At 31.6% G+C, this 13119-nt stretch overlaps 1 protein-coding gene across 3 annotated transcripts in view; it reads right to left on the bottom strand.

Moving 5' to 3' along the window:
• LOC116852472 (tyrosine--tRNA ligase, cytoplasmic) overlaps positions 1 to 13119 on the bottom strand; it is an 82971-nt gene that overhangs the window by 42851 nt on the left and 27001 nt on the right. For 2 of the 3 annotated variants that reach the window (XM_032832901.1, XM_032832903.1), the window contains 5 exons: positions 9158 to 9597; positions 8251 to 8513; positions 7935 to 8150; positions 7633 to 7827; positions 1933 to 2200 (listed from right to left, as the gene is read on the bottom strand). In XM_032832901.1, the coding sequence (XP_032688792.1) occupies positions 1933 to 2200; positions 7633 to 7827; positions 7935 to 8150; positions 8251 to 8513; positions 9158 to 9531 (1316 nt within the window). In that variant the 5' untranslated portion in view covers positions 9532 to 9597. Of the gene's footprint in view, positions 1 to 1932; positions 2201 to 7632; positions 7828 to 7934; positions 8151 to 8250; positions 8514 to 9157; positions 9598 to 9971; positions 10213 to 13119 lie in introns of those variants that run through there. The other variant, XM_032832902.1, reaches the window with a different exon arrangement.

Genomic DNA, 13119 nt, shown 5'->3' with positions numbered 1-13119 from the left:
CTCACACTCTCCTCCGGGAATTTTGTGGGGACGTAGAATAGGTTGATGTGAGCATAAAAATCCTATACCGTTTTGCGAAATTCGCAATAATAGTCGAGATATTAATTAAAAAGGATTAAGGAAAAACGCACGCTGAATGGTAGAGGACGGACCGCTCGAGTCACAGCGCGGCCCAGTAATAAAGCTCGCGGATGTCGCGCGCGGTGATTGGAAGACCATGGTTACGTTCCGAAATTCACTGAAAGTACTGAAATTCTATAGTATACGTAACATGAACTATAGATTTTCAGTACTGGCAGTGAATTTCGGAACGCAGCCAATGCACCATTGCCTATACTTATACCGCTACGCTCCTACGTCTTGCCGCACCGTGCCGAGATAAGAATAGGCAGTGGTGCATTGTCTTCCAATCACCGCGCGCGATATCCGCGAGCTTTATTACTGGACCGCGCTGTGACTCGAGCGATCCGTCCTCTACCATTCAGCGTGCGTTTTTCCTTAATCCTTTTTAATTAATATCTCGACTATTATTGCGAATTTCGCAAAACGGTATAGGATTTTTATGCTCACATCAACCTATTCTACGTCCCCACAAAATTCCCGGAGGAGAGTGTGAGACACCCTGTATATTGAAAATATAGATACTCTACAAATGGAAAATCCTAAAGAACATTACTGTACCTTTTTTCTGAATCTAGAAGCTTAAGAATATCGGAAACTTTTGCAGAAAGATTTCTACACATATATGGTTAGGCTTTCTTAAATATAATAAAACCTTTTCCTGAATGATATACAGGGTGAGACACCCTGTATATAAGCTGTGGAACTTCTGGATTAAGTAGGTCCTGTTAAAGAGATGCTGAAGCTAAAAACTTTATTGACAGAATATTGATACTTTTCTGCAAAGTTTACGTCATATTGGTTGTACAGAATTATAAATTGCTTTACGCAATGAAAGTACTTGTAAAAATAAATAGGAGCATTGCTCAATATATGACGAAAGCGAACAAAAATTTTAAATGTAAAGTCTTAAGTTGTCAACGTAATATTTGCTTAATTCAAAAGTTCTGCAGGTCCTACATACCGAAAGTGTGGATGCTCCACAAATAGAAAAATTTTGAAGAACATTACTGTACCTTCTCTTCTGAATTCAGAAGCTTAAGAATATTGGGAGTTTGCAGAAAGATTTTTACACATGATTATATAACCATGTTATATAACATCTTTATACATCTTACACATCTTTACACATGTTTAAAAACATATTTTCCGCCGAATATAGTAAAACAAAGTAACACACATTCACGTAAGATTTACATATACAAGAAATACGAAAAAAAATAGCATGATTGTGTTGGTGACGATTGTCTCTGTGTTATCGACATTTTTCGAGTTCGTCATTGACTTCAGCATCCCTTTAAGCCATAAGCCTTAAGAAATCAAATATGAGGAGAATAATCGACTGTGATCAATTTCTTATGACTTAAGATTTAAGTCATTTATTGTAGACCGGAACTCACGCGTAATTAATGAGGAAGTAATAAAATGCAATCTAATGTAAGCTTACTATATTTTGAAATAATCAGCTTACATTAAATTGAATTGTATAACTTTTACTACCGTACTTTTGCTATCATATTACTCACTCGTAACACATGAGCGAATAAACTTTCTTACTGACGTAAACGAAACATCAAACTGTCAAATATTATAGCTGCTTTGATATATGAATAATATCTGACTTGATATTATTCGACTTCTTCGAATAATCAACAGTCACGATATATGACTATGTAGAAACGAATTCATTTGATTAAAAATTTTTAGTAATTTCTGATTTAAAAAATAACCAAGCATACCTGAACTTCGATGTACATATTAGTGTCACGAAACTACTATGTCACTTAACTTTGTTATTAATAGGATACTTACATTGAAGCGCAAAGAACCATACCATGTGATGAGATTCCTCTTAAATTTGCTGGCTTTAGATTAGCAAGAACCACTACCATTCTATTCTCCATCTCATTCAAAGGTACATAATTAACTAAGCCGCTGACTATAGTACGTGGACCACTCGATTCTCCCAAATCTATCTTCTCTACATAAAGTGAGTTCGCATCGGGATGCTTTTTCACTTCGATTATTTTGCCCACTCGAATATCTAGTCTTATAGGAGTAATTTCCATTTCTGTAGTTTCTAAATAATATCAAGTTACAATTACTGAATTATGAAATATAGCGCATACATATCTTAATAAATTGTAATAAATACTATCGATTTTGTTATTAACCTGGGAGTGGGCGCGTTAACAGGACCAACGTTAGTGAGCGCGTATCGGTCGCATTTTGACCGAAATATATTTAAGCACATATATGTGTAATAATTAAATAAAAATTAATAAATTACCAATCCAATTATTAAAAGAAATATAATAATTAAGGAAACAATTTTATGATGCCCTTATAGAAATATCATACTAAGAATCATTAATAATTACTTATTATCCAGTATTTTTAATACTGAAAATAAGTAATTATCAATGATTCTTAGTATGATATTTCTATAAGGGTGTCAATAATGTTATGATTTCTTCTTTTTCCCATCTTTTTTTACCATTTCTATATCTAATATGTTTAGAAAATATATTAAACTTATTATACATATGTAAATAAATTAAAAATAAAATCATAATATTTTTAACTGCATTATTAAAAAGTGACAATTTTTTAGTTTAATAAAATAAAATAAGAATTTCTTGCTTCTCTTATTTTATTTTGATTAACTTAAACTGATTTAATAAGCTTAAAAATGTATTTGATAAATTTAGAAATAAAGAATAAATCTTCTTGATTTAATGGCAATATTAAAATTATCACATTATGTATTGTTTCAATAATTCAAGTATTAATTTTAATAATATCGCTATTGAATCAAGAATATATACTCCAATTACGCGTGCTGTTAAAATTTTATTGATTCAACAAAAAAAGAGAACTATCCGTCCAATTACGATGTCGGAAAGACAATAGACGTTCGGCGGCACATCGAGCGACGCTGACGTGGCAGAGATAAAAGACTAACGTTATTAGGCGCGCTATGGTCTTTTAGACCAATTGCTAAAAACATATCAAATTTCACATAGAAATAAGCGGGTCTATGCCGTCTACTTCTCCATGCTATACGAGAAAACATCAAAGAAAATTTAAAGTAAAAGCGAAAATACAATAATATCAATAAATTAGATGATATAAGTAGAAAACGAAAAAATATGGAGAAATGACCGATACGCGTCCACTCCCGGGTTAATAAGTAACTCTTCTAGTTTCCCCCATCTGGATTGAAGTATCTGGAATCATCTGGACTTTGTGAAATAGATGTATTTTTGTATCACATATCAAGTCAGATATGTTGCAAAATTTTGAGAATATTATACAAGATGTTCCAGAATAATCTTCTCTTGTGAAGGCATAGAGTACTGATTAAGATAAATATAAAAATTCACCGTTTTTTTATATTCGCAATAACTATCGTGATATTAATTAAAAAAGATTTATGAATAATCACGCGAGATATAGTAGTTGAACCGTAGTAACAACGTCTGCCATCCCGTACTTGTATATTAGGTCAAATTGAACAAAGAACGTTCTACTATTTTTCTAATAACTTTGTAGATTTTTACTTATTGATTAAATTAATAATTTCTAATTATTAATTAAAGAAGAATGGTAAATGGTCGTTTGCGATAATATATTAATATTAATTAATAACTAAAAATCTACAAAGTTATTAGGAAAAAGATATAAGACTTTCTTGTTTAGTTTGACTTGTAATATACAAATACACGACAGTAGATATCGTCATTACAACTTATCTACCATATCTCGCATGATCATTCACAAATCTTTTTTAATTAATATTTCAATAATTATTGCAAATTTGTAAAATGGTATAGGAGTCTTATGTTCATCTTAATCCGTACTATGTTTCCATGAGAGTTTTGAAAGTTATTCTGGAACATTCTATATATAATGTAAAAGTCAAAGTCAGATGTAAAAAGTCAAGGAGAATCTTGGAGTATCTCAAAGAATATAAATTTTATTAAAAATGTTTCAGATAAAAGTTATAAGGTTTAAAAAGATCTATTTACTTATCTTATCAGTTTAACCTTGAATGACGTCTCCAAAAAGGCAAAGTCATCTTGAATTTTTTAAATGGAACACTATATTTTTTATTACCTATTCTTGTAGCGAACGTCGAGATATCTTCAAAATATTATAATAAAGCTTTTTTTTCCTTAAAAATTTTTTGTCATATTTTTTAACATAAAATATTTCATAAAGAAAGTTTTCGCTTTTCGATAACTTTATCTAAATACTTTTATTCGTAGAATAATGAAAAAAATCGATTAATTATATTCTTTTTTACATATAAAATTTTATTACGAAATTCACCAAGGTATCTACAAAATGCAATAAAATTGTTTAAAAATAATTCTGCTTTCTAACACCAATGATTCCCTTTATTATTCAATATGTAAAAATATCAAGCTAAAGTCATCATGACAAAAAATTAATACGTAAGGAAATTAATACGTAAACAAACGTAATTTAATACGTTATAAAAAGAAGTTTTATTATAGTGTTTCGAAAACGTTTCAATATCAGTTATAAGAATATATAATAAAAAATACGAGATTCCATATAAAAAAAAGTTTAAGATGTCCTTGCCCTGACTTTAACGATGCTACTTAAGGTCAAACTGATAAGTTCAGTAAATAGGTCTTTTTATTAACCCTACAATTTTGTATTAAAGCTCCTAACTAGTCACCGCGGCCATATTGATTGATGTCGTCAGAAGCGAGAAATTACACACCTAATTTGCGTCCGAATTATTGCTAAATAAAAAGATATATTAACAAAATGACACTTGCAATCGATCCTACACACTCGTAAAATACTTCGGACAGTGTTCTTTTCCCGAAATAACCTTTACAACACTGCAAAATATATATGTGGAAATCGGCTTATTTTGACAGGAGATCAGCTATGAGACTCGGTACGAAATATGATAGAATAAGTACTATTATACTTAAAATATTCCAAAAAGCATAGTATCCGGACAATTTTCACATTTCCGCAATTATGTTATGTGTGAGTACTACAGTCAGTAATAACGCCGTGATTCGGACGGAAAAATTAGGTGGCTGTTTACACACATATACGTACATACACATATATACATACATAATTCGCTTTATATATACAATGAACGAAGTTCTTATTCCTACCACTGATGGCTGTGTCGCCACTGTCAGCGCGAATTTCTCGCCTGACTAGCCAGAAGCCTTAAACATTTTTTATAAAACTTATATTCTTCGAGATATTCCAGGGTCCTGGCATTTTTTATACATTCTGTATATAATATTCTCAAAATTTTTCAGCTGACTTGATATAAATAATGCAGAGACGTGTATAAATTATTTCATAAAATCTCATTTCAATCCAAATGAGAGAAAGTAACTCACCCATACAGCACAAAGTTGAAACAACGTTGCGAAAATATTGCAATGTTGAATGTTGAAATGTAAACATCTTCGTAATGTTGAATATATATTGATTTTTCTATATTGAATAACATTGAACAAATTAGTATTTATTGTCAAATAAAGATATCATACAGAATCGAAAGCGGATGCCATCGCGGCGTCTGCAAGACAAGCGAGACTGAGCAACTCAACCCCCGGGTTGCCAGTACTTCAGGCGCAAAGCTTCTTATAAGAAGTTATTTCTGTTACCCAGTGAGCAAACAATATTTTAAAAAACACTGAAAAAACATTTGAAAATATATTTTTAAAACAATGGGATATATTTTTAAAACAATGGAAAATATATTTTTAAAAATAATGGGATAAGTTCACTTTTTTTATTAAAATAACGTTTTTAAAAACGTCTGGAAAAATATTTTGTTTTATAATATTTAATGAACATTCATTTTCTAAATGTTAAAATAAACGTTTATTAAATATTAAAAATCAAAACATTTTCCAAACGTTAAAAAAATGTCTTTTTAATGTCTTTTTTAAAAAACAGAACTTACCCCATTATTTTTAACGTTCTAAAAATGTTTCTTCAAATGTTTTTTTAAATTGTAATGTTTTGTAATGTCAACACCTAGGTAAACATATTTTACATAAATATTTTATGCATGTATCTCTGACTTCTCTTTTATTATATGAAATATTTGAACTATAGTTTGTTTTTGTGATTGTACTAAATAATATAAGAAAATTGTAATTAGTGCTTCAGCTGCATATGGGAATAATAAAAGACACTTAGTATCAGTTGAAGAAATAGCACAGTAGCCAAGATGGTAGACTAGGAACCGGGAGATGTCTGAGGTCTCGAGTTTGCGTCCGACCAATACTAAGTAAATTTTTAGGTGCGAAAGTAATGAGAAATCAAAAAGCTAAATTTCATTTAAAATCAACATAAGCTGATTAGTTGCAATCGTTTCTGCAAGATATATTTTTTTAACCAGTGTCACACGTCATTGTTACGTTATTTTATGTAAAAAATTAAGACGTAGTATATATGACGTCTCTGGTTTGTGACTTAGAACCGTCAAAAAGACGTCATTATTTGGTTAATTTGAAAGATAAATAACGTAGCAGATGACGTAAAATTCACGTCATTATCACGGCCGTCTTGGCTACTTGGGATGTTTTTCGAATATTGAATTGCGTCTTATAAACATCTACAAGATATTGCAATTCAGCGGATATTAGACGTTTCTACAACGTTTCTTCAACGTTGAATTTATATTTTGCTATGTTGATATAACATCTCAATGTTGAAATTAAACGTTTATAAAATATAGATTCAACGTTTCTGTGCTATACGGGTCATACATCATAGAAAATTGAAACAACGTTGCTGAGATATTATGTTGAATGTTGAATGTTGAAATGTAAATATCTTTCCAATGTTGAATCTATATTGCTTTTCCTACATTGATTCTTCATGTTGTTATAACATTAAAACAACATTGAACAAATTACTATCTTTTGAAATTCAGATAGAAATACTGAAAAGAAGTTTTATATATCCTTTTAAATTACGCATTGAAATTTTCCGAAATATTATACATTATATCCTGATATTTTTCAGTACAAACTATGGAATATCTTATTAACTATTATATTAAACTATTATGTTAACTATTCAACATTACTTTAATATCTTTAACATTATTTTAATTACTTTATACGTTGAATAATGAAAAAAATCGATCGGTACTCTTAATCTTTACATGCTGTTTCAATAAATCTGCAAAATCCAATCTTAGTATGGAAAACTATCAACAGTTGTAACACTGTTCTAACGCTGAACGCGGCCAATGTTAAATCAATATTTAACAATATTAAATTGCAACGTCTACAGAACATTGCAATTTAGCGGACATTAGACGTTTCTACAATATTTTTTCAACGTTGAATCTACATTTCAAAATGTTGATGCAACATTGCAATGTCGCAACGCAACGTTTCTGAAATATTGATTCAACGTTTGCGTGCTGTATGGGTAAGAAAGTTACTTATATTCAGAGTGTTACTTAGTTTAATAAATTACTTTGCTTTTGTAGTGGAGGATAAGCTTTATTTGCCAGGGTCTTCAATTTCGAATTTGTCTCAAATTCCTTGCGGATTGGATCCAGAAGTTTATTAATGTATATCTCTACAGCGTTTTTCAAGTCACCAGGGTGTATGTCCTGCTTCGCAAAAGCAATCTCCAAGTCTTCATATTTCGTAAAGAACACTTCACCACCTAATATACAAAATTTATGATTTTTATTTTTCCTTTCTAAATTTTCTTTAAATTGTTATTACGGTATAAATTGGCCATAAATTGGATAAAATAACATAAATACATGCCGAATTCTGCAGTTCTTGGTACAATAAAAACTTCGTCATTTTTTAACAGTGGAAATATAACATGTTTTGAGAACGCTAATACACCGTTATCCGTGATATTTCCTGGCTCGCAAAATGCCTTTTTTAATTTTTTTTTTACTGCTGCAGCATTGTCCAACAAATCAATCTTCGAGTCTTCCTCAGATGAGGACATTTTTGCTCCTGCTAAGCCTGGAACTAGATAAACAATTCAAAAAGTTATGGAAACAGAAATTGTGTCATATGTGAGCAAAAAGATATGGTAATACTTTTGTTCGTTTTATTGTTTGATACTGACTCATTGGATTCATTAGATGAATACGTTTGTCGTATCCCAACATGGGCAGGTATTTCTCCGCAAAAGTAAAGATTTTTCGTTGATCAACACCACCAAATTGAGCGTCTATCTGTAAATGTTGCTCATCGAGGGCCTGTAATCCTGGATAAAGAAGGCCGGAAAGCAAAGGATTTACAACTTGTTTGACAACTTCAGCTCCTGCTTTCTTCGCGTCGTGCTCTGTCACTATCGAGCTTAGGCGATATATATCTAATGTGTATTCCCTTAAAAGAAGAAAAAAAACATTTATGTAGCTTTTGGAAACAGAATGACTTCATGTTATATAAATTTTCAGAGTTGGAAAGTAAAAAAAATGCATTACTTATAATGCCATTACTGTTACAAGTTATTTTTTTTAGTAATAGTGACATAACTACATTATTTAGATAATGATCACAAATATAATATTTACTTTAACCAGTACTTTACATATATACAGTGAGTGTAAAAAGTACTCGTACACCAGACCTTTCTCAAGACAATCTTTGGTGTACAAATACTTTTTATTCTTACTGTAGAATATGTGTACATAGGATAAGCAACAGTGAATTCTAAAAAAAAGGGTTTTCAAACTAAATGAAAATATAATGGAATTTGTAAAAACTCATTACTTTTTATATAATAATGACAGTAACAAGTTGTTTTCTTTTAATTGAATAATAATAAAAATGTCCAATTACTTTTTTCAATAATAACAGTAATAAGTAAGTAATAAGTAACAGTAATGAGTTATTTTAAACTTTGCTAATCTTAATAATATAATATATCACACCACAATAAAATATATACCTGATTTTTGCTAATAATGTTAACGCAATAATGTTATAAAAGATGTCATAATACAAGTTCTAATATAGCATCAACTTACTTAGTTAATTGATAGTCTGTTCCTTTGACAAATTTTAAATTGTCTAGTGAAACATCAATAGATTTTAGCATTGCTTTAATTACAACTTCATAATATTGAGTACGAAGTTCTAATAGCTCCCATGGTGCTTTCATGTTGTCCAAATATGCATGGAGGTCAGCAAAGAGAATTGTTACTTCCGCTCCTCCTCGCAAGAAATCAGCTATTTTAGACATGGGTGCAAAATAGCCAATATGCGGTTTCCCAGTTGTAGCTGTACCCCAATAAAGTTTTAGATTACGCTGTTTTAGGATACTCTTAAGTTTTTCATCTCCCAGCCATTCTGCCAAATTTCTGGTAATGAGCTTGTACTTTTCATTCCATGTTAGAGCCATTATTTTCTTTGTATATATCCTTTGTACTTATTTGTAAATTTTTTGTAAATTATTCTTTGTATTTCTCTGTGGTCAAATTAATACAATATATAATAACAATTCTGTTAATTATAGTGTCATCTTAAAGTTTGTATTAAAACAATAAATAATAAACATATAAATAAAAAAAAACAAATATGTTACTTTATATAATATATATTATAGTTGTATGTAATTGCATAACTTGAAAAGTTCTACATTATACATATATATGTGTGTGTGTGTGTGTGTAAAGTTAGCGTACATATGCATAACTAAAATAGTACAGAATATTTCACTCAATAATTTTACTAAATCTGATTAAAAATATCACTTTGTTTTTAAATGAATGTTTTTAAATGATATTTTTATATAAAGAAGTAACATATTAAAAACATTTTAGTAATTATGAAGAAAAGGACCTCATAAATTTCGGTAAAATTTGGTTAGATAATGTATTTTGACGCATAGAAACCGAATCTGAAAGTCAAAACCGTCGCTCTACACGGTGAAGCGACATATTCATTGTTAAAGTTGCACATTATTAGGTTAGGAAACTGTCATATATCAGGTGCGTTCGGGGAGCTCATTATTAAGCTGGCCACATACACTTTCCGTAAAGCCCATTCTACAATTGCGTGGACGTGGATGTAAGTGGTTATAAGTGATTACGACAACCAATCAGAGTAAAGCCCATTCTACAATTGCGTAAGCGTAGTCGTGAACGTAAAAGTCAACCAATCCGAATGTTTTATTCACTGATTGCTTTACTCTGATTGGTTGTAATCACTTACAACCACTTACATCCACGTTCACGCAATTGTAGAATGGGCTTAATGGCTCCTGCACACAGGACGCGGTAATGCTTGCCGCGCGGCGGAAGTTCGCGCAACAGCCAATCAATATGCTGCTTTCCATAGTAACCTTCTAGCTCTTACGGAAAAACAACATATTGATTGGCTGTCACGCGGACTTCCGCCGCACGGCAAGCATTACCGCGTCCTGTGTGCAGAAGCCATAACTCATTGGCCCTTTCACCATGTGCTATCATGTCAGAGAGAATCTAATAACATCTTCGACTGGCTCTGGGTTAACCTAGAGATCCTTTAATAAGAGATCGGACACCGTCGACTACAAATACTAGATTCACCATGTTTGGGTCCAAACCGGAAGTATATTTATCTCACTTTAACTTATTGCACCAGTTCAGCTAGTACAGTTGCAGACCACTGCTTGTGTTGTCATTCAGCTAATGATCCTAACCGGAAACGTATCCCAAACGCAGCCAATACGTTGACATATGGTGTCCGATCTCTTAATACAGGATCTCTAGATTAACCCACTCTGGGTTATTCAGCCTACATTTATTGGTTGAACAAGTACTTATAAGCTTTATGATTGTCTAGTAGAGACTTATGACGTCATCAATCGCTCTCGGAGCGATTAACCCAGGGCCAGTCAAACACGCTATAAGCGTTTTTCGTTTCGTGACCACGATACCATTTGGTTGGTTGGTTTGGTCTACTTAACACCTCGAGCAACAAAGATAGGTTGCGTTCCGTTTCACGCATTATGCACGCATTGCTTACAATATACGTAACATGAACTATAGATAAATGCGCGCATATGCGTGAAACGGAACGCAACCATAGAATAGCCTGGTTTACATCGTGCACTTGATACGCGTACTAAATAGTAACTTTCTATTAGATAATCTTAATATCGACAATGCATATCAATAGCGACGCATTCTACCAATACAATACATTTTGTTGATGAGTATTATAGCTTAATATATCGTTGTTTATATATATCATCGATATTAAGATTATCTAATAGAAAGTTACTATTTAGTACGCGTATCAAGTACACGATATAAACCAAGCCAATGACGCTCGTGGCGTTGCGAGCGTTAAGTGGACCAAACTAACCAACCAAATGCTACTGTGGTTACGAAACAAAAAAACGCCTCTAGACAGAGCGGTCTCTCTCTCTCTATCTATCTATCTATCTATCTCTCCCTTTCCCTCTCTCTCTCTTTCTCACTGGTTACCGGAACCCTTTCGGGTTAGTTCCCAAACACCATTTTCCGAAACTAGACAGAGTGGTAGGGATACTGATTTCTGATTCGATGCATCGAGAATCGATTCTTTTTAACGATGTATCGATTATTTTCTACGATTCTTTAAATGGCCGATTAATCAAAAATCGATTCTTTTCTGTACTAAATCGAGAATCGATTATTCATAGAGTCCTCTCGGACGTTGTGTCGTGATCACAGACTTCTATATACTATTGGACTGTTAATTCCCTTATATAGTGCTTTACAAAATTGACCCTGAAAAATATGAATTAAGTGAGGAGCACACACTCTTGCACAAAGGTATAATGCACAACGCATAAGAAAATTGACCAGAGTTCTCATTTCTAATGCCATAATGAAAATGAAGGACTCTGATCGGTCTATTTTCTCATGCGTTGTGCATTATGTCTTTATGGAAGAGTATGTGCTCCCCACTTTACGCAAGCTTTAGGAAGACTTGTCCCCAAAGCTTGTATTTTTTTGCAGGGCAGTGGCACAGAATATGCACACTGCCTTCTCCTCAGTAACCATACAATCGGTACGCATCATCTTCTACGATTCTCAATTTAAATAAATGGGTTTTTAAGATCGTATGTCAAAAATCCAATTACAGCCTCAACCTCATCTTGCCCATTGATAACAGCTAACTAAATGTTTAAATTTATTAAAATTGTGATTGTACTTATAAAAACAAACAAAAAAGCAATAAAGACATTTAAAAAAATAATCGATGCATCCAGAATCGATTCCTATTTGACGATGCATCGATTTTCTGAATTGTTAATGGAAAAAGAATTGATTCTAAAGAATCGATTGTTTTACGAGAAAATCGACATCCCTAGAGTGGAGAATATTCGCCGAAAGTCCGCTATTAGTTTTGGTGACATGCAAGAAATGTAACCTCCATAAACTTCAAATCCCGGTTACTATACACAAATACACCTGTTTAAACTGTATTATTATAAAATATAGTTAAAAATAAACTATTTACTCTTGTACATTGCTGGAATTATTCACTCACAATAATATTTCAACAATATTTTGCGAATATAATGTTATAGTGCTACGAATTGATATTGGCAAAATTAAAGTGTTAGTAACACAATAACAGAAAACGTATTTTTATTTTAACTTTTATCTACCCTTATAGAAATATCATACTAAGAATCATTGATAATTACTTATTTTCAGTATTAAAAATACTGGATAATAAGTAATTATCAATGATTCTTAGTATGATATTTCTATAAGGGTAGTTATAAATTTATGAAGTGTGCAGTTATTTACCCAAGAAAAAAAGTTCATATAAAAGCCACTCGGGAAAAAATGAAGTGATTGCATTAGATATGTACATCACATTAAAGCAAATTGGATCTGATAATATTTACTGTTAGATATAAATATAAATATATCATCAAAGATCTATCTTTTTACTTGCATAAGAAATGTTATATCCGCTAAGATCTTTGTAGATTATCAATGATCTG

This window comes from Odontomachus brunneus, unplaced genomic scaffold, assembly GCF_010583005.1.
Source record: "Odontomachus brunneus isolate Ranch 3 - 2012 unplaced genomic scaffold, Obru_v1 Obru_scaffold_227, whole genome shotgun sequence".
NCBI lineage: Eukaryota > Metazoa > Arthropoda > Insecta > Hymenoptera > Formicidae > Odontomachus > Odontomachus brunneus.
The sequence above is the reverse complement of the archived record's forward strand: the minus strand, read 5'-3'. Positions and strand labels throughout refer to the sequence as shown.